General features: G+C 40.0%; 1 protein-coding gene across 1 annotated transcript; it reads right to left on the bottom strand.

Annotated features, from left to right (window-relative positions):
- Positions 1-664: 664 nt before the first annotated feature.
- Positions 665-22,163, bottom strand: LOC140375627 (metabotropic glutamate receptor 4-like). The gene is made up of 3 exons (XM_072461893.1): positions 21,223-22,163; positions 10,848-11,094; positions 665-1,045 (listed from the first exon to the last, which is right to left on the bottom strand). Exons 1-3 carry the CDS (start codon positions 22,147-22,149, stop codon positions 1,002-1,004), a joined length of 1,218 nt encoding a protein of 405 aa, XP_072317994.1. The 5' UTR covers positions 22,150-22,163; the 3' UTR covers positions 665-1,001.
- Between the last annotated feature and the right edge of the window lie 932 nt (positions 22,164-23,095).

The raw sequence follows: 23,095 nt of genomic DNA on the forward strand, positions 1-23,095 counted from the left end.
ATAATGTATGTGACAAATTCAGTTTCAGCCGCTGGTACATTACAGATCTCGCCTTCAGGGAGTAGAGCGCAATGATCTCAAGGTGTGCGCTCTGTCTTTATTCCCTCCTGATGGATCCGTGCAGCGTTACCCTTAGCTGGAGTAAGCTTGTGGCAGTGATGGGGCGGATCACCCAGGATGACACCTAACAATATGATCCCACTCTGCGGCGTCTGTTGGCCATTAGCTCCTATTTGAAAGCACAGAGTATATTCGCAGAGGGCACTGGCAGCCTTTGAGCCAGCTGGTAATACAAATCAGGGCCTCACTTAAGCACACAGAAACACGTACTAGACCTTCACCATTTTGAGAACACCGTAAACGTACATAAGGCGTTGGCCCAAACAATAGTAACAACGGTGCAACAGATTTTTGAAACGCATTCCGAAGATACTCTTTTCTCTTTTTTTTTTCTTTTTTTTTTTTTCAAACATTTTATTTTTTAACAACACAATACTAGATGTTGAAACTGGCATGCTCAAATCAGCAGAGACCATTTTAAGAGGCAAAGTCCAAGGAATCCCCAAAGAGGGACAGTTTCTTGCATTGCGATGATCACTGATTCCAGCCACATAAATCTCTTTCATAAATCCATGGATATATATATATATATATATATATATATATATATATATATTTTCATTTTTTTTTGTCATACTCTCCTTGATGATATCCTGAAGGAACATTGAGAACACCTGATGCTTTGATTGATAATCAGTTTGTCCATGTGTTCAAGACCGAGAGCACATTGTAAACGATCCAATATAGTAAGGCCTCTGCCATGCAACTCTTCTTCATTCTGTCAGTATCGTTGTGTTTGTGACGCAGACAGTAGATGAAACCTTACAATTATTAGCACTTTCTTTTCTCTCAGACACAATAACAGCCACATCTTTTGTGATCCTTTCATTTGTTTGTAAGTGATATTTTCGCGTGGACACTAACTGGAGATGCGCTGTCCTTTAGATCGCATGGTTGCTGTAGCTGATGTAGGTTTGCTTCGTGGCTGTGGAAAAAAAGAGGGGGAAAAAGAAAAGATTATTGCTGTTGCGTGTTGTTGTGATTTCACACATTCAAAGGTGAGAGACAATGTTGTTTATTTTAAGGCGTACATGTGCAGAGTCTTTCAAATGTCAGGTGCTACTTACACTGTGATCAAGTGACTTAAGACTGTTCTCTAGTCTTAACATCAGTAACATCAGCTATTGTTGCTGAATTGTATTTAGTTTGACAGGTTTTCTTTGCCACACTGTAAACAAAATAAACTACATTACTTGTCCATATCCTTAACGTAATGTTTAAATAAACTAGAGGAACGTCCCTTAAATTTTGTGTTTTGGCAAATTAAAATGTATGAACTTGATTTGAGTTTGTTGTAATAAATGATCTGCAAAATCCTCAATAATAAACTTTTATTCTGACTTAAACCACTGGAGTAAAACACCCTAAATCTGTTTCAATCACATACCATTTGTGCATTCACACTTGCAGAACATCACATTTGACATAGTAAAAGGTTCAAAGGTAGTCATCTGGACAATGTTTTACAAATCAAGACGTATAAACTTCAAATAGTCATTTTCAGACTACTACATTTGAAATGAGTTATGATATCAACTTGTTTCTAAAAAAAAAGAAAAAGAAATAGGAATTAAAGCCGCAAGCGGCATCCAACGGCCCTCGCGGGCCGCCGGCCTTCCGACTCTGCGCTTTTGACTTGATAAAGATGGCGCCCTTATTGTGTGTTGAATAAAAAAAGAACTTGACAGACGGCGACACATTGGACATGGCCAATCCAGTGCAAATGAACACAAGTGTCAGTCAAATTTGCTGCGCCGCCGCACAGAGACCGTAGCACTTCGAATAAAAATATGGATAACTTTTGATGCCGCGCTTGTGTAGATAATTTTTCCCAAAGTAAAGCTTGATCGAGCTATTGCCCACGGAGGAGTTTGTTAAAGTGTGAAGCGTAAATGTGAACATTTCAAGGATTTGGCGTTTTTCCCATTTGTGACAGTATATTTGCAGCTCCACGGCACAGAGACCGTACCACTTAAAATCAAAATATGGATAACTTTTGATGCCCCGTTTGTGTAGATGATTTTCCCCAAATATGAGCTTGATCGGGCAATCGGCCTAGGAGGAGTTCGTTAAAGTGTGAAGCGTAAAAATGTGGTGATTTTAGAGATTTCGCTGTTTTCCCATTTCTGACATATATTTGCGGGTCCGCCACACAGAGACCGTAGCACTTAGAATCAAAATATGGGTAAGTTTTGATGCCCCGCTTGTGTAGATGATATTCTCCAAATATGAACTTGATCGGACAATCGCCCTAGGAGGAGTTTGTTAAAGTGTGAAGCGTAAAAATGTGGTGATTTGAGCGATTCTACGATTTTCCCATAAGGATAACATGGGATGTTTCTGTCAACGCTACGGTTACGCCGTACAAAATATGACTTTGGCTCTCATACTTGTATGATCAGGATGGCAAATTAGAATTTCGTTCAAAATATCATGTCATTTGGAAAAACTCTATTGTTTATAGGCCACTCTGAAGGCCAAATAGTCAGAATTCTGGGAAACGTTTGCGGCTCCGTCGCACAAAGACCGTAAAAGTTATCCTTAAAATTTGGATAACTTTAGATACACCACTTGTCTAGAGGACGTACACCGATTTTGAGGTTGGTGGGCAAAACGCACTAGGAGGACTTCGTTAAAGTGTAAAACATAAAAATGTGGTAATTTGAGAGATTTTGTGGTTTTCCCATAGGGATAACATGGGAGGTTTCTGTCATCGCTACGACTACGGCGTAAAAATTTAGGCATTTTTGTGATTGGCTTTTGTGATCGGGACGGCAAAATAGAATTTTGGGTAAAGTTTAGACAATTTTGGTAAAACTAATTTTTGACCTTCAATGTTAATTTAAAGGTCACTCTGTAGGGGGCGCTATCACTGCCATTTCAATTTTGTCAGCCTAAACTGGTCCAAACTAGAAAGTTTAACAACTGATTCAAATTTGGTCCTAATCGGACTGGTTTTGATCAAATGGGAGCAATTTTTAGACCTGCAATATTCCAAAATAAGTTGTCCAACTTTGCGGCTGCGCCGCACACAGACCGTAAAAGGTATCTCAAAAAATTGAATAACTTTAGATGCCCCACTTGTCCAGAGGACGTACGCCGATTTTGAAGTCGGTGGGCAAAACGCCCTAGGAGGAGTTCGTCAAAGTTTGACGTAAACAAAATGGCTAACTCAGCTTGTTTTCATTTTCAAAGGAAGATGGCGGCCATAGGGTAAGTTTGGGGGCGTGGCCACAATGATTTTTTTTGTTTATCCTCACGAGAGGAATGCGTGTCCCGAATTTCGTAGCTTTACGCCAAAGTTGACCTCGGGGCGTCTCCCATAGGCGCAATGTATTTTGACTTTTGTCGGTGGCGCTGTCGCGCCATTTTTTAACGAAAAAAAAAATGGCCCAGAAAAAATAAAATTTTTCGCCGATTCTGAATTTTGGGCAAAGTTTGGTGAGTTTTTGAGCATGTTCAGGGGGTCAAATTAGAGATCAAAGCGCTGAAGAAGAACAAGAAAAATAATAATAATAATAATAATAATAATATTTTTAGCAAAAACAATATAGCCGTTTTTACTATAACAACAAATGATACATCGTTTGAAAGCTCTAAGCCTTCCCGATGCCGCCATGGGGTGGAATCATCATTACGAGCGCTTACGCGCTCGTCACTCCCTATTCCGTCGGGATGCCCCGCCCACTCCCCATAGACTTCCATTGATTTGAGCAGATACAAGCATGGCCCATGCCTGCGGCATGGATTCTCGCGTACGGGACGATGCCAGGAGGGTTTTTGGAGGAATGCAGCGCTTCGCGCTGCTGTTGTCAACAATTAGTGAATGGGCTACGCCCATTCACTAATTGTTGACTATTTCTGTCATAGCAGGAGTAAGTATGCATGATCCATGCCTTCGGCATGGGCTAGTTCACTGTACTTGCCAGGGGCGACGGGGTACCAAACATGCGGGCTGCGCCCGCATGTTTGGTCAGACAGTTGCAACGCTGCCTTCGGCAGCGTTGCGGGAGCAATAGGCCCTCCCCCTGCTGGGGCTCGGGCCTATTTAATTCAGACTAAATAGACCAGTCTGAATAGACCAGGACTAAACCAGGATTAGAACAGCACCAAACGATGTCTACATAAGAACTAACTTAAACCAAACCAGAACCTGATCCAAACAAGTGTAAAAGCTATACCCTAAAATGCCTCTAACAAAAATGTGCTGCTTCTTCACAATAAGTGGCCATTTGTTTAGTCCTGTTTCAGCTTGGATGTAGTTTCATAATGGTTCCTTTTAGTTTTCTTGAAGCACTTTCATATTCTAATCACACCTATGTGATCGTGCACCAACCAAATCTATTTTATCACCGTTGCTCCCCTTCCCCCTGCCTTTTATTGCCAATAGGGAGCACCCTGGGCCTTCGCTGTTAGCCCCACCACCCACACAGGCCTCCCTCAGCCATCAGACCTTAGCTTTTCCCCCTGTCTCTGCAGACTGTGTGTTAAGTGATTCACTGAGGTGGAGCAGATAAACTTGACATATCTCCACCACATCTCCACTCTTGGTGGCGGAGCTTGCCCAGACAGGATTTTTTCAATTTCATCAAAACTTAAATCCACACTGCCGGTGACAATGACAAATTATGCCCATTCAAATCTCTGTGCACAGTAAAAGTTAAGCTCTATCAGGAAAGATTGCTGTTGCCAATCAATTCTAGGACTATCTCTGGCTGTAACAAAAGACACAAAAGAAACCATTGCAAAAAAAAAAACCTAATGTTAGATTGAATGTTCCCATGTTGTTGCAGCACATTGTCACAGAAACTTTGTCACAGACATAGTTTTGATTTGGTTTTCAGGTTAAAGGTGCAGCACTTGTGGCGATGCTATTGCTTTGCCTGGGATGTAAAGCTTATCTCCATGGAAACAAGCACCTGAAAAATACAGATCACATCCGTTGAGAGGTGACCCCATTCACAGTAAGAATTCAATGTGTTTTAAGCAACATAAAACACCGGCAATTGAATACATGCAAGGTAGATCATTTTAATCCCAAACATGAAATAAATATAACATGTGTATAATTAATCATGAAGGCGTTACTCAACACAAAAATCCACTTGTTTTTTAAGCCACGATTCTACTTATCTGTCAAAGAGATGATGGGAATCGGAAAAACACCAGAATAATCCCAGTGAGTCATAGTGTGATGACGATCATGGTTGTTTACTACAGCGCAGCACATTTGAGGTATTGATCGCAGAGCTGGTCTATGGAAGAAGAGGATAAACAAAGACCATATGCTTCATAACGAGACCTCTCTTTTTTGTGAATTGTAAGATTAAAAGTACTTTCCTCTAGATGGGATCAATAGAAAAGGATTATCTAGACAGCAGGGGGTGAGATTTGCAAAAGTTGTCTCATTCAGAAAGACTTACTGTGAATGAGTGAGTACTGAGTAAGTCTGAGTGGACGGAGGAACAGACAGTTACTAGAGGCGTTTAAAGGCCCAGATACGGAAGTGGGGAAATATGAGTACTTCCACATTGCAGGCATAGTAATGATAGAAATATGAATTTGAGTCTAGGATCAATATCTTTCTCTGTGTCTAAACCAACATTGATGTCAGTGAAGATATTGTTTCCTATAAACCCAATCATCAACACACTGTGATACAGATGTCCAGACACACTTGCTTTTAACTGACCCTGTAAACTGCTTTATTTTCTTCTTTTTAATTTTGTTTTTTGCTGAATTAAGCACAGACTCCGTGCTGAGTGAGAACCAAACGATTGAATTAACTAGAAAACAGTGTTTATGACAAATGTGTTTTCTTCCCACTTTAGCCTTGATGCTTTACCAACATCAATACCAATCTTCTGCTCTTTCCATGAGTTTCAATTGAGACAAGGGTGCATTGTGAATTCACCACCCACCAGTTTTGTGACAACGGTAATTCATTCTTTCTTGCCTCTAATGCCACCTCCATCTTTTCAATTGTAAACCCACTAATACATTTTACATAGATGCAACACTCACTCCTGTTCGCTTCTGTAAATTAACGGCTGGGGGAAATTTGCTCAAATCAATGATGCGTTAAATAAGATGGTACACCGCTTAATAGTTAGCTATATTTTACTCTGCTACGAGTCTAACATTCGTTTTTCAGATGCCCAAACATGGATATTGGAGCTGCAAAAGGCTCTCAAAAGTGTCTTGTGAATACTGGCTTAAAAGCGACCAATACCAAAACATTAAACAACAATTCAATTTAAGTATAGTATGTATGATCCAAGTAGAAAATAAATAAATATTATTGTCTACTTTGCTTTGGCATATTCCATAGACTGGCTGAAGTCAATTAGGCAAAGTGAAGTATCTCTGATCTCAGTAGTATTTCCTGAAATGCAAATGAACACGAACACACTAAATGTTTATTTTGTTTCATTGCATAGCATTTAATGTGATAATGAATGTGCTAGTGTGTTACTTAGTTTGGTGAGAAAGAAATGTTTTCACAGGCAAAACAATTTCATGTGGAATATATATATATGATCTACTGCCCCAGGAGACTTTAATAGGCTATTGGTTTAGGTTCTCTGCCTCATGGACTACTATATAGTCTACACTGGACTACTATATAGTCTACACTGGACTACTACATAGTCTACACTGGACTACTATATAGTCTACACTGGACTACTATATAGTCTACACTGGACTACTATATAGTCTACACTGGACTACTATAGTCTACACTGGACTACTATAGTCTACACTGGACTACTATATAGTCTACACTGGACTACTATATAGTCTACACTGGACTACTATATAGTCTACACTGGACTACTATAGTCTACACTGGACTACTATATAGTCTACACTGGACTACTATAGTCTACACTGGACTACTATAGTCTACACTGGACTACTATATAGTCTACACTGGACTACTATAGTCTACACTGGACTACTATATAGTCTACACTGGACTACTATAGTCTACACTGGACTACTATAGTCTACACTGGACTACTATATAGTCTACACTGGACTACTATATAGTCTACACTGGACTACTATAGTCTACACTGGACTACTATATAGTCTACACTGGACTACTATAGTCTACACTGGACTACTATAGTCTACACTGGACTACTTTATAGTCTACACTGGACTACTATAGTCTACACTGGACTACTATATAGTCTACACTGGACTACTATATAGTCTACACTGGACTACTATAGTCTACACTGGACTACTATAGTCTACACTGGACTACTATATAGTCCACACTGGACTACTATATAGTCTACACTGGACTACTATAGTCTACACTGGACTACTATAGTCTACACTGGACTACTATATAGTCTACACTGGACTACTATAGTCTACACTGGACTACTATAGTCTACACTGGACTACTATATAGTCTACACTGGACTACTATATAGTCTACACTGGACTACTATAGTCTACACTGGACTACTATATAGTCTACACTGGACTACTATATAGTCTACACTGAACTACTATATAGTCTACACTGGACTACTATATAGTCCACACTGGACTACTATATAGTCTACACTGGACTACTATATAGTCCACACTGGACTACTATATAGTCTACACTGGACTACTATATAGTCTACACTGGACTACTATATAGTCTACACTGAACTACTATATAGTCTACACTGGACTACTATATAGTCCACACTGGACTACTATATAGTCTACACTGGACTACTATATAGTCTACACTGGACTACTATATAGTCTACACTGAACTACTATATAGTCTACACTGGACTACTATAGTCTACACTGGACTACTATATAGTCTACACTGGACTACTATAGTCTACACTGGACTACTATAGTCTACACTGGACTACTATAGTCTACACTGGACTACTATATAGTCTACACTGGACTACTATATAGTCTACACTGGACTACTATATAGTCGCCACTGGACTACTATAGTCTACACTGGACTACTATATAGTCTACACTGGACTACTATAGTCTACACTGGACTACTATATAGTCTACACTGGACTACTATAGTCTACACTGGACTACTATATAGTCTACACTGGACTACTATATAGTCTACACTGGACTACTATAGTCTACACTGGACTACTATAGTCTACACTGGACTACTATATAGTCTACACTGGACTACTATATAGTCTACACTGGACTACTATATAGTCTACACTGGACTACTATATAGTCTACACTGGACTACTATATAGTCTACACTGGACTACTATAGTCTACACTGGACTACTATATAGTCTACACTGGACTACTATATAGTCTACACTGGACTACTATACGGTGTACATGGACTACTATATGGTCTACACTGGACTACTATATAGTCTACACTGGACTACTATAGTCTACACTGGACTACTATAGTCTACACTGGACTACTATATAGTCTACACTGGACTACTATAGTCTACACTGGACTACTATATAGTCTACACTGGACTACTATATAGTCTACACTGGACTACTATAGTCTACACTGGACTACTATATAGTCTACACTGGACTACTATAGTCTACACTGGACTACTATAGTCTACACTGGACTACTATATAGTCTACACTGGACTACTTTATAGTCTACACTGGACTACTATAGTCTACACTGGACTACTATATAGTCTACACTGGACTACTATATAGTCTACACTGGACTACTATAGTCTACACTGGACTACTATAGTCTACACTGGACTACTATATAGTCCACACTGGACTACTATATAGTCTACACTGGACTACTATAGTCTACACTGGACTACTATAGTCTACACTGGACTACTATATAGTCTACACTGGACTACTATAGTCTACACTGGACTACTATAGTCTACACTGGACTACTATATAGTCTACACTGGACTACTATATAGTCTACACTGGACTACTATAGTCTACACTGGACTACTATATAGTCTACACTGGACTACTATATAGTCTACACTGAACTACTATATAGTCTACACTGGACTACTATATAGTCCACACTGGACTACTAGGACTACTATATAGTCCACACTGGACTACTATATAGTCTACACTGGACTACTATATAGTCTACACTGAACTACTATATAGTCTACACTGGACTACTATAGTCTACACTGGACTACTATAGTCTACACTGGACTACTATAGTCTACACTGGACTACTATAGTCTACACTGGACTACTATATAGTCTACACTGGACTACTATATAGTCTACACTGGACTACTATATAGTCTACACTGGACTACTATAGTCTACACTGGACTACTATATAGTCTACACTGGACTAATATAGTCTACACTGGACTACTATAGTCTACACTGGACTACTATAGTCTACACTGGACTACTATATAGTCTACACTGGACTACTATATAGTCTACATTGGACTAATATAGTCTACACTGGACTACTATAGTCTACACTGGACTACTATATAGTCTACACTGGACTACTATATAGTCTACACTGGACTACTATATAGTCTACACTGGACTACTATATAGTCTGCACTGGACTACTATAGTCTACACTGGACTACTATATAGTCTACACTGGACTACTATATAGTCTACACTGGACTACTATATAGTCGCCACTGGACTACTATAGTCTACACTGGACTACTATATAGTCTACACTGGACTACTATAGTCTACACTGGACTACTATATAGTCTACACTGGACTACTATAGTCTACACTGGACTACTATATAGTCTACACTGGACTACTATAGTCTACACTGGACTACTATAGTCTACACTGGACTACTATAGTCTACACTGGACTACTATATAGTCTACACTGGACTACTATATAGTCTACACTGGACTACTATATAGTCTACACTGGACTACTATATAGTCTACACTGGACTACTATAGTCTACACTGGACTACTATATAGTCTACACTGGACTACTATATAGTCTACACTGGACTACTATATAGTCTACACTGGACTACTATACGGTGTACATGGACTACTATATGGTCTACACTGGACTACTATATAGTCTACACTGGACTACTATAGTCTACACTGGACTACTATAGTCTACACTGAACTACTATATAGTCTACACTGGACTACTATATAGTCTACACTGGACTACCATAGTCTACATTGGACTACTATATAGTCTACACTGGACTACTATAGTCTACACTGGACTACTATAGTCTACACTGAACTACTATATAGTCTACACTGGACTACTATAGTCTACACTGGACTACTATATAGTCTACACTGGACTACTATATAGTCTACACTGGACTACTATATGGTGTACATGGAGTACTATATGGTCTACACTGGACGACTATACGGTGTACATGGAGTACTATACGGTGTACATGGAGTACTATACGGTGTACATGGACTACTATACGGTGTACATTGACTACTATACGGTGTACATGGAGTACTATACGGTGTACATGGAGTACTATACGGTGTACATGGAGTACTATACGGTGTACATGGAGTACTATACGGTGTACATGGACTATTATAAAATATAGAAAATAATCCTCCAAAAGATAAACACTGAAAAGACATAATTTAGCTGTGGATGCTTATATTCCACCTCTGTGTTATGCACTTTCAAACAGGAACACTGATCTGAAGAAGATTTGTGGCCAGGAGTGCTGTGTACTTACATTGTGTTTCCAGGCTCTCGCACAGCTCGGTCTTTGCTTCCCCGTTGGGTCTGAGGCCGGCCTTGGGGTTGAACTTGTTGGACATAGTGGCGGCGGTGACAACAGCCTTCAGACTGCGCGTCCGCTTGGGAACGTTCTGCTCCGGGTGGAAGAGCACCACATACACCTTGGGCATGTAGAGCAATCCCAGCGACACAGAGGCACTGAGGCTCACCGAGATGGTCAGCGTGGTCGTCTGGATGCACAGCTGTGGGAAGGAAAAAGTCAAATGTGGTCATATTAAGATACCTACATTGTTCTTTGATTATTATTCTTATGTTGATTATGGACATCACAATCTCACTGGACAAGGTGCAGGTGCTTGAGTGTTTTCGTTTGAATTTAGTTTTCAACACCTGTTTGTAGGAAATCTAAAACACGCATACAAATACACAACGCATGTTAGTAATATACAAAATAATATGTAGATAATATGTTTAAAACAGTTTCTGCCTTTGTCAGTGTGAACATTTTTGGTGGAATCTTGCAATCAATTTAGTTTTCAAATAGTTTCTATTAGTTTAGAGCTCATCAATCATTCAAAAATAATGTTGGCAGAGAAAAAGGACTGCGCAAAAGTAGCTCTGCACATTGAGACAACACAGCTACCACCTCTTGTAGAAGCTCAATGTGTACAATGTATATGACCTTTCAGGGTTTTCTTCAGATTAGATAAAGAACAATTTTTTGTTCATATAGCGGTAAACAAAACATTGTGCTATGCAGCTAACAAACAAACAAACAAACATACATGAACAGTAGGCTCCTCCCCTCTGGAGCCAGTACTCCCTTGAAAAAGTTTTTAAAAGCTCAGTGGGACTTTCCTGATTAAATAAAGTTCAAAATCAAAGGTCAATTTTTTTTTTTAAAGCATCCACAATTTAAAAACAAAAACAAACTTTGTTGCTGTTATGTTATGTATTATAGAATGAGTAATACATTAAAACATATGTATAACCCACATTATTTTTCTGTATAGTGCAAGTGGCATCTGCTGTGTATCTTTCTAATTGGAGCAGCCATTGACCCGCGAGTTTGCCAAGCCGGAGTTAAGACTTCACTATTGAGGCCAATGTACAGTGTGATAAAGACATTTTTATATGGTATCTCATTTACAATTTGAGTGTAAGCCCGACCAACCAAAACCACCTTGCTTGTTTCATTTTCTGTTGTACTAGTTTTGGATTTGGATATAACATAGTCAATTATGTTGCAAGTCAATGGACCTTCATCTCTCATAAACAGACAGCCCCCAAAACACATACTTTGAAAAACACACACTAGTCTCCACAGATCTGGGGTTTTGTTTATAAAGAATTGCGTAGGAATTTTGCCTTGTGTAGGAAAGTGGCCACTAGAGGCTTGCGTGACGTTGTTGTTGATCTTTGAGCGCACTTGGTTTTATAGATAGAGATTTATAGATGAGCCAATAATCAGTGGGTTTGACCGAGACACGCAGGACAGAGCAATGGATAGATGCAGTAGCACGCAGTCACATCAAATTCTTTAATACAAATGAAAATACTAGTATATAATAATAGTGATTGCAACAAATCATCCATCTTAGTTTAATTAAATGACAGACTCAATTGTCTTTTACTAGCCTACACTTCCTGATAGGCTGTAGTCATAGATATAGTTGTAGTTTCAGACTTTTAGTACATTTAAATGCCAGTGGTATATTTGGCCCTGTTCATGCACATAGATATGTGGATGCAGCGGTCTGAATGATCAAAGGAGGGGTTGTGAGCGCACATGGAGACACATGGATGCCCTTCCTGAAAGTGCGAAAGCAGCAAGGGACAGATACGTGGATCAGCGGCTGAGGGAGAAACGCTTCTGCTACAGCAGAGACAAGCGCATGTAACACATGAAGCATATTAGACGCTCTGATTCTGCCAATACAACTGCTCTTTGTGTGGGAGTCATGCACATCCATCATGTACTCAGGGAGGGCTCTTAAGAGAAAGTTCTATTACTAAAAGATGAAGGGAATATTCTGGGTCCGACTGTTTGGGTCAGTTTAGACAGTGCACTGGCTTGGGTCAGGATGGATCATTTGAACTATTGATCTAAGCATGCGGCGCGTAAAGACAAATGTAATGTGATGGAACTGTGTCCTCCTGAGTTTTCTCTCAGGTCTGTTTCATAAACCCATTCACGAATCGAAATCCTCTCTGTGTTGGGCCAAAAAGGTCACCGCGCCCAGACTGACAGAGAGTGCATGAGTGCACACAGCTTTGTGTCATCTTATAAAATGTATTTGCTGATGAGTTCCTGCATCAGACACGTCCTCAAACTCTCTTCACTTTTACACTTCTCCATGAGTGCCATTTTGTCCCTGTGTCTCCAGACTTTGCACAGAGCGTATGGGAAGATCTCAGTTTGTACAGAGATAGGAAAAGTCCTGCACCTAGTGGACGTTTTATCGATCTTATGTATGGTGCAGAGGGTGGCCGTGACAGTACTGCATAATACATAAACAAGCTTTATAATGAGACCCTTGATCTGCAATTTAACCTGGTGGTTTCTCCTGCATTTCTCCACAGAGATAATATGTTTCGCGCTATACAGCAAAACATTCTAAACAAGCAATAACATCTTCATGGAACAAGGAGGTGGCCTTATACTTGACCAAAAATTATAAATAATGCACCATTAAATGTCTTTTTTCAAATCTATACTAAGTTTTGTCTAGCTTGAACTGTACACGGAATTGCTGAACCTGAATCACTGATGTGTTGTCAGTTGCATAGGAAACATGCCGACATTTAGAACACTTTACTCTAAATATGCCTCCCCTATAACAAGAGGTGCATTTGATCATTGTACCGGTAATATCTTTATGGTCAAATAACCAGACTTTTGGAGCATATTCTCACATTTCTTTCTCCAATTAAAAAGTGTTATACAAAATTACTGTGAGTGAGATTCTGTATTGTAGCAAAAGGCCTACAGACTAAAGTGCAAACTATTTAACAAATTCAGAAGACATGTATTTAATTCCGACACGACCCTGCAGTGACCCACTTGTTATTCCCCAATATTGTCTTTGCCTTGTGGCCATGTCTGTGTGCAGCCAGAGCGCGTCTCCTGTGGCAGAGCTGGCAGGAGAAAAGACTGTTGGGAGAGGGCAGGCAGTGGGACAGAGGGACAGATGTGGCATCATGAACCAGCTGTGGGGACTGTTAACCAGTGCTCTGCTCTGGGCGCTCTCTGCTGCCTCTGGGACACGCTCTCATCATATCAACAAAGGCTAAAGAAAGTCTACTGCCACTCAGTCAGAACACAATGTCCATTCATTCACAGCTTCTAGAAAAACACAACTTGATTGAACTTTTTTTTTGAAGCAAGCAGGGAAAAAATGTGACTGCTTGTATTGCCTCCTATAGTAATTTCTAGCGTCCATTAAAAAGGTCTTTAAAGAATTACAAGGGGTCAATTAAGGGATTGATTTAAACAACAAGTTGTTTTTGTTTGTTGGTCTGCCGCACAAAAAGGTGTAGAGATTGAGTTTGTGTCATCACATCTCAAGAGATTTTCAGTTAACCCAAAGTTCAAACCAATGGTAAATGGTCACAATTGTATACAGTGCAAGGCACTCAAGCTTGAATTATACTTCCTGCACGTAAATGAGATGCATGGAGGGCAATGAAGAATATGTTGGCCATATTTATAGTCGATTCCTCCCATTCACACACCAGTATACGAGGGTGAGGGTGAGGGTGAAGTTTCTTACCCAAGGACACAACAGCAGAATTCATCTGCTGGAGCTGGAATCCCACTACCAACCTATTGGTCAGTGGACCTGACCGCACAAACAAGAATGTTTGGTACTGTTTGATCTTTAGCTCTATGAATTATTTTAAATCTCTTGTATCTTAATCTGGAATTATTCTTTTTTCAACAGATTCAGTTGGAAATGTAAGATGATAAAGTACTTCTGCTACAAATATATATATCTCCTGAACCCTTCACTGCACACTTAAAACATCCAGCAAACGTTATTTTTGTGCTGTAAATTGTCTCAACATGACTAGTACAGTACATATACGCCATTATGTACTTGAACCTCGAACATGTCTGAAACACTTCCTATTGATCTATTTAATCAATACAGGCGTGTCTGCAGACGCAGAAGATAACTAAACCAGGGCAGAAATAGATCCATCTCCGGTAGAGCCCTGTTTCCTCATTGCAGCCCTCCTGAGCACGTACACGCACATAAAAATACACACCATTAGTACATGTCATTAGATGGCCATTGCATGCTTGTGTAAATAACACAAAGAATCATAAAGCACTCCATGGTCTACATAAAGTTTAATCATAGATATAGAGTGTACAAATTAGCATTTCACTGCAAAGATCTGGAATAGTCTTCCTGAGGTTGTGAGAGGCCCTTACACCCTGGTGATGTTTAAATCTTAGCTCAAGACTGTTTTTTTTTAATATTTTGTTATACTTTTCACTAAATAAAATACATTTTAATGTGTTTTTATGCTTTTAGTGTTGTATTGTGATGTACAGGGTAGACCATAAGTTTCCATACGTAGGATTGGTCAGCCTGGTCCCGTGGAGTGGGCTCCCAGATCCCCAGATCCCTCCCCTCTTGATTTATACATTTGGGGGAACTTGAAGGCCATGGAGTATCAGCTAAAGACACGGGACAAAAAATCATCTCCAAGAACATCATTAACGCCATTACAAGCATGACTCCAACTGTGCTTAAGAAAGTTCATCAACAGTGGAAAACACATATTAAAGGCGGTATGGACGATTTTTCGGCGATTTGAGAACGCAGGCGGAAGTGCGCATGCGCACTCCCCGTGCGGACTGATACAACACACACGTGCGTTTGTTTATTAGCGCAACGGAGCGCAACGGAGCGCAACGGAGCGCAACGGAGCGCATCGCATCGCTCGTCTCCCGTAGTTTTCTGTCCACTTCTGCGTCAGCTCGAACTGTCTTTCTCCGTCTTCATTTTGCCCCCTTCACTGAGGGAACTATATTATGATAGATCCATGCGGTTAGGCACGCGGAAACGTGGGGACGAGCCTGACGCGGCTGCAGGTGAGCGGTAGGTGTGTTTTATGATTGATACGTGGCAGGACAAATGATTTATCCACGCCATGAGGAAATATGATAAAACATTCGTTGAAAAAAATCGTCCATACCACCTTTAATATGTGTATTAATATTGATTGTGGTAATCATGTAGAGCATATTATATAAATAAAAACTGTTGTCCAACATAACAATTTTTATTTTTCCAATGTATGGCCCACTCTGTATATTTTATTGTGGTTTGTGAGATGTTCAGAACCGCTAAACCAGCCGTCATTTTATGTGTTTGTTATATTGCACTGGTTTGTTTTAACGGCAATTATCTCACTGTGGTTTGGTTTGATTGATTGAGTGCATAAAGCATCTCAGCTGTTTATGTGTAAGATTCACATACATGTAAAAGTTCTTATAAGGTAAGTGAGACTGAAACATGTACAGTATTTAACTCTATTTAGCTATGGTTTATTACAGAAACTGTAACAATTGTGACTAAATTATGTACATGGACTAAAAGAAAATGCTATGAGAATAACCCTTTAATTGCAATCAAGTAACATTATTTCAAAGAAATAATAATAGTGCAGGCCTATGATAGGCGTGACGGGGTGATGCCATTTTCAAAATTAAGGTTACACATTATTAGTCATATTAAGTGTCAGTAGCAGTCAGGAAAGATTTACTTCAATATCAATGATGAAGTCAAGCTAGACATTGTACTTAACTGTTGTGAGCAAAGGTAAATCAACTGTAAGGTGAACATTATTGTACATTTTGTGTTCAAATGTGAAGGTTTAACAAATATCTTGGAGAGTTTGAGAACAATTTAATCTTTATTTTATAAGGTTTGTATTAGTAATTACATTGTAGGAACATACGCTGTGCAGTTTACATTCTGTTCTGCCTTTGTAAACTCTCCCGTAAAACCGATTTTTAGTAAATGCAGTCATCCAAACAAGACATGAGTTGAGTCGGCGTTATAATTTTCTATGATGTGCTGTATGGACATTTTAAGATCCAAGCAAAGAATCACTCGACAGGTAGACAGGTAGAGAGAGAGAGCAGCTTGTACAATGATGATCCTCTTCACCATACGTTTTGCACTCCTTTATCACTGCGACCATTTCTATCTGAAACGCTGATCAATGAATGAATTTATATAGTTTTTAATGAGACTCCACTTTTTTCTCATTGCTGAAAAATCAATGGCTCTGTTGAGGACATAAATTAAGTCGAGTTGAAGTTCTCCCAGTAATATGTTTAATGACCTTGACGTAGTTTTTGTCAGTACACTATTCTATAATTCTAGTTTAATCTGTGCGTCTGGAGAGTTTTAGTTGCAGAATGTAAATGATCATAGTAACTGCTCACAATTCCCATTTCACTGCGCTCTATGGGGACTTTTAAAACAGGCTCAGCATTGAAAGAGTCCACGATAATTGCCTTAATTAAGCTAATAAACAAACACGAGCCTGAGGAGATACAACAATGCTCTCTTATGGGACAGTGTCATTTATTAAGTTCACAACCTTTTGGCCTTGATTAGCTTCTGTGCTTCTTCACACATTACTAGAGCACCCAAGGGTCAAGTGCTGGGCCCTGAGGTGGTGCAGCGCTGTAGGTTTAATGAATGCAACAACTGTTCTCAAAAGTCCAATGTTGCATTTGCTCCCTTTGTGGCGCAGCATCAATCTTCATTATGCATCATTGAGCCCGTGGGAGGCCATTTTGAATAATGTTGTTTGTCTATAGGACATGTGGAAATGGCTGTGTAATTGAAATAGACCTTAAATGCAAGTGTTGCTGAGGCTTGAGTTCACTATAGAGGTGTTTACAGATACATAGAACATTTTAGTTCATTCCCATTTTAGTGTTGGTCCATGCACTATACAATAAAAATTATCCTTGTCCCTGAACTGACTTTGGTATAGCATATCTTTGTCCTGCTCCATAATTTAAAACTACCGTACCCATGTTCTAGTCTTTTTTTTAGACTTGATTTAGTCTTATTTTAAACCATGTCCCCAATCATAACTTATAATTTGGGTTTAGAGCTGGTGGTACTTGGAAAGCCAAATAATACCTTAAGATAAGATAAGATATTCCTTTATTGTCCACACATGGGGAAATTTCATTGTTGCAACACAGGTAGATACAGAGGAAAATGACAGATAACTTATAGGAAGTTTAAAAAAACACTCTTAATAGAAGAACTCTGATAAACAAAACTCTTATAAACAAAAACTCCTATAGACAAAACCTCTCATTTCCTAATAAGGAATGGAGGGGAAAAATAAAGATAAAACAAAATTATAATAATAAAATAAAATAAAAACAGCTAGCGTAAGACAAGATAGTGGTACTTGTTATGAAGCTTTAACTACAACTGCTTCAACTGAAATGTCAGGCTACATATGACATCACAATGCACAGATTTGTTTTCCTTCTGCAACTGGAAAGATGCTCTTGGTTTGTCAGCAACATGGGTAAATTGTGCGTAACAGTTAGCCCTCCTCAGCAGCTCCAGTGCCACATCCGCTCTTCTGTTTGAACTTAGTGATCTTAGTTTTGTTTTTCCTGGACTTTAGTGTCACTACAGCACTTTGCTCGTTGTGGGGTGAGCCGTGCCAATCCTCTGATGGAGACTTCATGGCGAAATAAATGACACCACTCAGCTCATCAGCCCATTCATGCATTCGAATAGTAGCACGGAGGCCTTTGTGGGGCCTGATTGAATTTGAACCAAGCCTGTTGTTGCACTAGGCTCATTTCTGTGCTCTATTGTCCGCCATCCTGTCTCCACGTTCCCTTTGACAGCCTCTGATGCAGACCGTTTCTACAGGTGCCACATCCATAACGCACTAGAGATAGTCCAGATGCCCCAGTTTGAGCAATCCATGAGCGCACCCGGGTTATCTGTCATGCATTTACCCGGCTACACATGACTAACAATGATGACGCATGGACCTTGCGATAAACTGTTGATAAATGAATACACGATTAGATAGATAGTGTAGGTTTAATGGCTGCCAGCGTAGGCCAGGAGCCAGTACAGAAGGCCACTTGTCATGTACAGTAGGATAGTTATGGGGTGGTATTGGCTTTAAATAAGAACACTGTTTATGGAATAGCTCAGGAGAAGCTATCGCTGCTGTTTACGAGAATATGTAGAATGAATAATGTATTATGCAAGGACAGCAAAATGAATGTCCAAAATACTGAGAACAAGTATAGAAGATAATAGTATAGTTTTAGGTCGCAATTAATAGCACAATAAAACATTGGTAATATTTCACAGTCCTTGATCCTTGATGTAATACTGTATTATCAAGAAATGACTAACCATGTTCCTGTTCCTGGTCATTTACAGTCTTTATGCTGGGTTAAGGTTAGAATTGGGGTCAAGATTAATCACATCTCCAAGGACAGACGCGTAATTTTATCATGATTATTATAATTACACTTACACTTGCCAGCTGATTATCGGGCAAGTTCTGTGCTAAAAAGTATAGTGCAACTACAAAACCACTGCATTATCTCTTCTTGTCTATGCGAGTCTATGAATTAACTTGTACATGGTTTACAGCTATGTTCTGGCAATAGCTCAAGGCACACAATGAAACCACATTGTTCAGTGTGGGGCCATTGTGTTCTGAAAAGGACTTTATAATGTGATAAGTTCAAAGAAAATCGGCAGACTGATTCTGGATGTTTCTTTAAGTTCAATGGCCTTCAGACGCATTAGAACAGGTGTGTCTAATAAAGTGGCCATCTGGTGTAATTGTGGCGTTAATGCTGTGTGGCTGGAATAGAATAGCTCTCACCTTTGTACTGCTAATGTTATGAGATGAGATGTGGAAATGGAAAAGCCAGAGAGACCATTTTAAGGATCTTTTTCTCTTCTCTACTTTGCCATTCAGTGCCATGCCGGCTAATGGATTACTTCATCCTCCAAAAAGCAGCTCAATCTGTGTGTGTGTGATTGTGTAGTTCTCTTTCATCTTCGGAGAGAGTACATGGAGTGATTAAACAAAGAACTCTAATGCTAGATGTGCAATCGTCTTGAGAAAATAATGGGAATTTGGACCCTTGTATTTTGTGTCTTCCATCTTGTAGAGTGGAACATTTTGAATCAATATGGGAATGTCAAAATTGATAATGCAACGGGCTCTGATCAACTTGTCAATTACAGTAGATGAAATGAATAGTATAGAATTAGACATTGCATTGCTGAATATAAATGACAGTTATTGTTGAGCCACTTCCATTTACAGATCTTGTGATGCTTTATGGTAAAAATCTATTTAGGTGATGGTGTAAAATGATGCACATCCAGCTACCCAGGATGTTTTATCCATAAAGGTAACAATCAGGGCCAGTTTTTGAGGCCAACATTTTTGATGAATTGTTTGGTTGACTCCCTAAGCGAAGCAGGTAAGGATTAATTTGTTGCATCTGTCAGATTCACACTGGCACAGCTTGATAATGCCAATGCCAGAATAAGGCTTTCCTCACCACTGTCCTCCCGTGAGTCTCTTTTGTTACACAGCCAAAACCCTCTCTCGGCCGGATCTACCCAATTGTACTTTGTCATTGTTGTAGCCTTTTGGCCCGGGACAGCAGCGCCTGCTCTGATTGTGTGTTTGAAGCTCTGCCTACATTTGTGAGTCCCTTTTGGACAGCCCTTGATCTGCTTCCTCCCATCCCTCCCATCCCTCCCACTGGACTCTCTCCAGGTCTGTGGTTCAGGAGGTCGGCACATTGATTTGACATGGGAATACGAGCGTGAGTCTGTGTTTGGGTAAACACTTCATTGGCCACTAATGCTTTGTGGCATACAACTGTCACATACATGTGAGTCATGGGCTACACGCTGCCTGCACTTCTATCATAGGATGCGCTTCAAAACTCACAGATGATGTATAAGAAAGAGCTTCTCTCAAGACAATGCCTTCATTTTGTTCGGATGAAAAACTGTCTTTATCTTGATTTTTAAACCACTTGTCAAACACACGTCTTAAAATCAGAGTGATAATAGATAAAAAATATGCATTTGTATGAATACGTTTCATAGTTTCATAAGCACATGTGCATTTGTGACAGTTCTTTCCAATTATATTTGAATATAATGCCAGAATGTCAAATCAGATACCTTTAATCTCACAGATGGGTCTGTTGTTAGTGTTTGCTATTTCCTGTTTTATACTTCAAGAAGTTAAAGTGAAGTGGTCTGCATTTATGTCTTTTCTCATGCTAATAGTATGCGTCTTACCTTTTCTGTGGACTGTGATGTGCCAAAGAAGATGGGGATGAATGCCAGCCAGATGATGCAGGTGGTGTACATGGTGAAACCAATAGGCTTGGCCTCATTGAAGGTCTCTGGCACCCCTCTGGTTTTAATGGCGTAGACTGTACAAGTGACCATGAGCAGCATGCTGTAGCCCAGCAGGCAGATGAGAGACAGGTCTGAGATGTCACACTTCAGCACTCCGCGGGCCATCGTTGGGTTGGACGTCCGCTGGTCCTCATAATCAATGATGGCCTTAGAGGGATCCATTGCAAACCAGATACACACCCCGATCAGCTGCACTGAGGCCAGTGTGAAGGTAATAACCAGCTGAGAGGCTGGCGAGATGAACCGGGGGGCACTCACCGACATAGTGCCCTGTTCAAAGATGCGGTAAATGCGATTGGTTTTAGTGAGCAGTGCTGCGTAACTAATACTCATGCCCAGGCCCAAGAAGATTCTCCTCAGAGAGCAGATTCCGACGTCCGGAGAGGAAATCATGAGGAAGGTGGTGGCATAACAAAGAAAGATGCCAGTTAGCAGCACATAGCTCAGCTCTCGACCCGATGCTTTCACAATGGGAGTGTCGTTGTAGCGTATGAACGTGGCTACCACAAACAATGTTGCCATGATGCCCACCACAGCGATGAGCACAGGGATGACTGCCCACGGGGAGCTCCACTCCAGCTTCACAATGGGGATTGGGACGCAGCCTGTGTGGTTCTCATTGGGCCTCAAATCAAAGCGGCACATTTTACAAGTGTAGGTGTCCGCCTGGTACTGATAGCCATCACAGCGCTCACAGTGCCAACAACAAGGAATGCCCTTCACAATCTTCTTGCGCTCCCCGGCTTGACAAGCCTGGCTGCAGATAGAGGTGGGGATCTGACGGAGTCCACCTGGCCAATGCATGGTGCGAATCTGTAGAGGCAATCACACATACAGGAATGAGCTGGGATTTAGAGACAAACTGATATGAACCGATTTAAGCTGTCCGTAGCAGAGGAACAATGGCGATGCTTATTGATCCCTGAGGATATACTATACCTCAGAAGCTCAAGGACAGACTATAAGACTGATACTTTTTGTTTGGAGGTGAAATGGACCTATGGACTCTAAGAATCTGTATGCTCTGGTGGTGCCTGAATGCTGTGGGGGGGCAAACTTTGGGTCAAACCAAGCTTTCCAGTTAAGATTAAAGAATATCCCACCCAAAGGTCAAAACATGTGAAGGGCAAGTGAAAAGTGGTGAGTGATTGTGGGAAGACGGATGTAACATGAGCCGTTTTCACACTGGCTTCAAAAGTGCCCCAGATTTGATTACATACAATCTGGTTATTAGACACGCAATGTTTATCGCTCATACATTTCCGGATTAAACGTGGAAAGAATCCAAGTAAACATATCTTTTCTAGCATGCAATACAGAACATTATGATTGAATATAGTTGAACAGTACGCTGACATCTTTTATCTGCAGATTTAGAAAATATTGAAAATAACCATAAAACTGTCAAATAAAATGACAATGGGCTTTTTCATGTATGAGTCACAAGACCAGACAAAACAATATACATTTTGTTATATTTCTTTGCTTAGAAGTCATTTTACAGATATTATTTTTATATATGAAACAACTCTCTTTAATGTGCAGTTATCAATTTTCACTCAATTGTGAAGCCGGTTTATTTCTCTCTAAATGTGCATTTAATTAACAACTTAAGGAGCCCAAATAAAATTCTGGCAGCTTTAGACTGAGCTGGCATGTTCTTCATAGGGCGCCCACCACAAACCACAATCTCTCTTACCAACACAACACACTCTCTCAACCCTCCTCATGGCTTCATTGGACTTTTGCT

Source organism: Eucyclogobius newberryi, unplaced genomic scaffold (assembly GCF_026437365.1).
Source record: "Eucyclogobius newberryi isolate DKJ021-1_F unplaced genomic scaffold, fEucNew1.0.hap1 SCAF_334, whole genome shotgun sequence".
In the NCBI taxonomy this organism is placed as follows: Eukaryota; Metazoa; Chordata; class Actinopteri; order Gobiiformes; family Gobiidae; genus Eucyclogobius; species Eucyclogobius newberryi.

Bases quoted from the DNA above. Each gene is read 5' to 3' on its own strand.
- LOC140375627 (XM_072461893.1), bottom strand. From the start codon at position 22,149: ATGCATTGGCCAGGTGGACTCCGTCAGATCCCCACCTCTATCTGCAGC. The intron at 11,095-21,222 runs GTAAGACGCATA...TCCTTCCCACAG, and splicing joins CATCACAGTCCACAGAAAAG to CTGTGCATCCAGACGACCAC. The intron at 1,046-10,847 runs GTAAGTACACAG...TTTTTTCCACAG, and splicing joins CGAGAGCCTGGAAACACAAT to CCACGAAGCAAACCTACATC.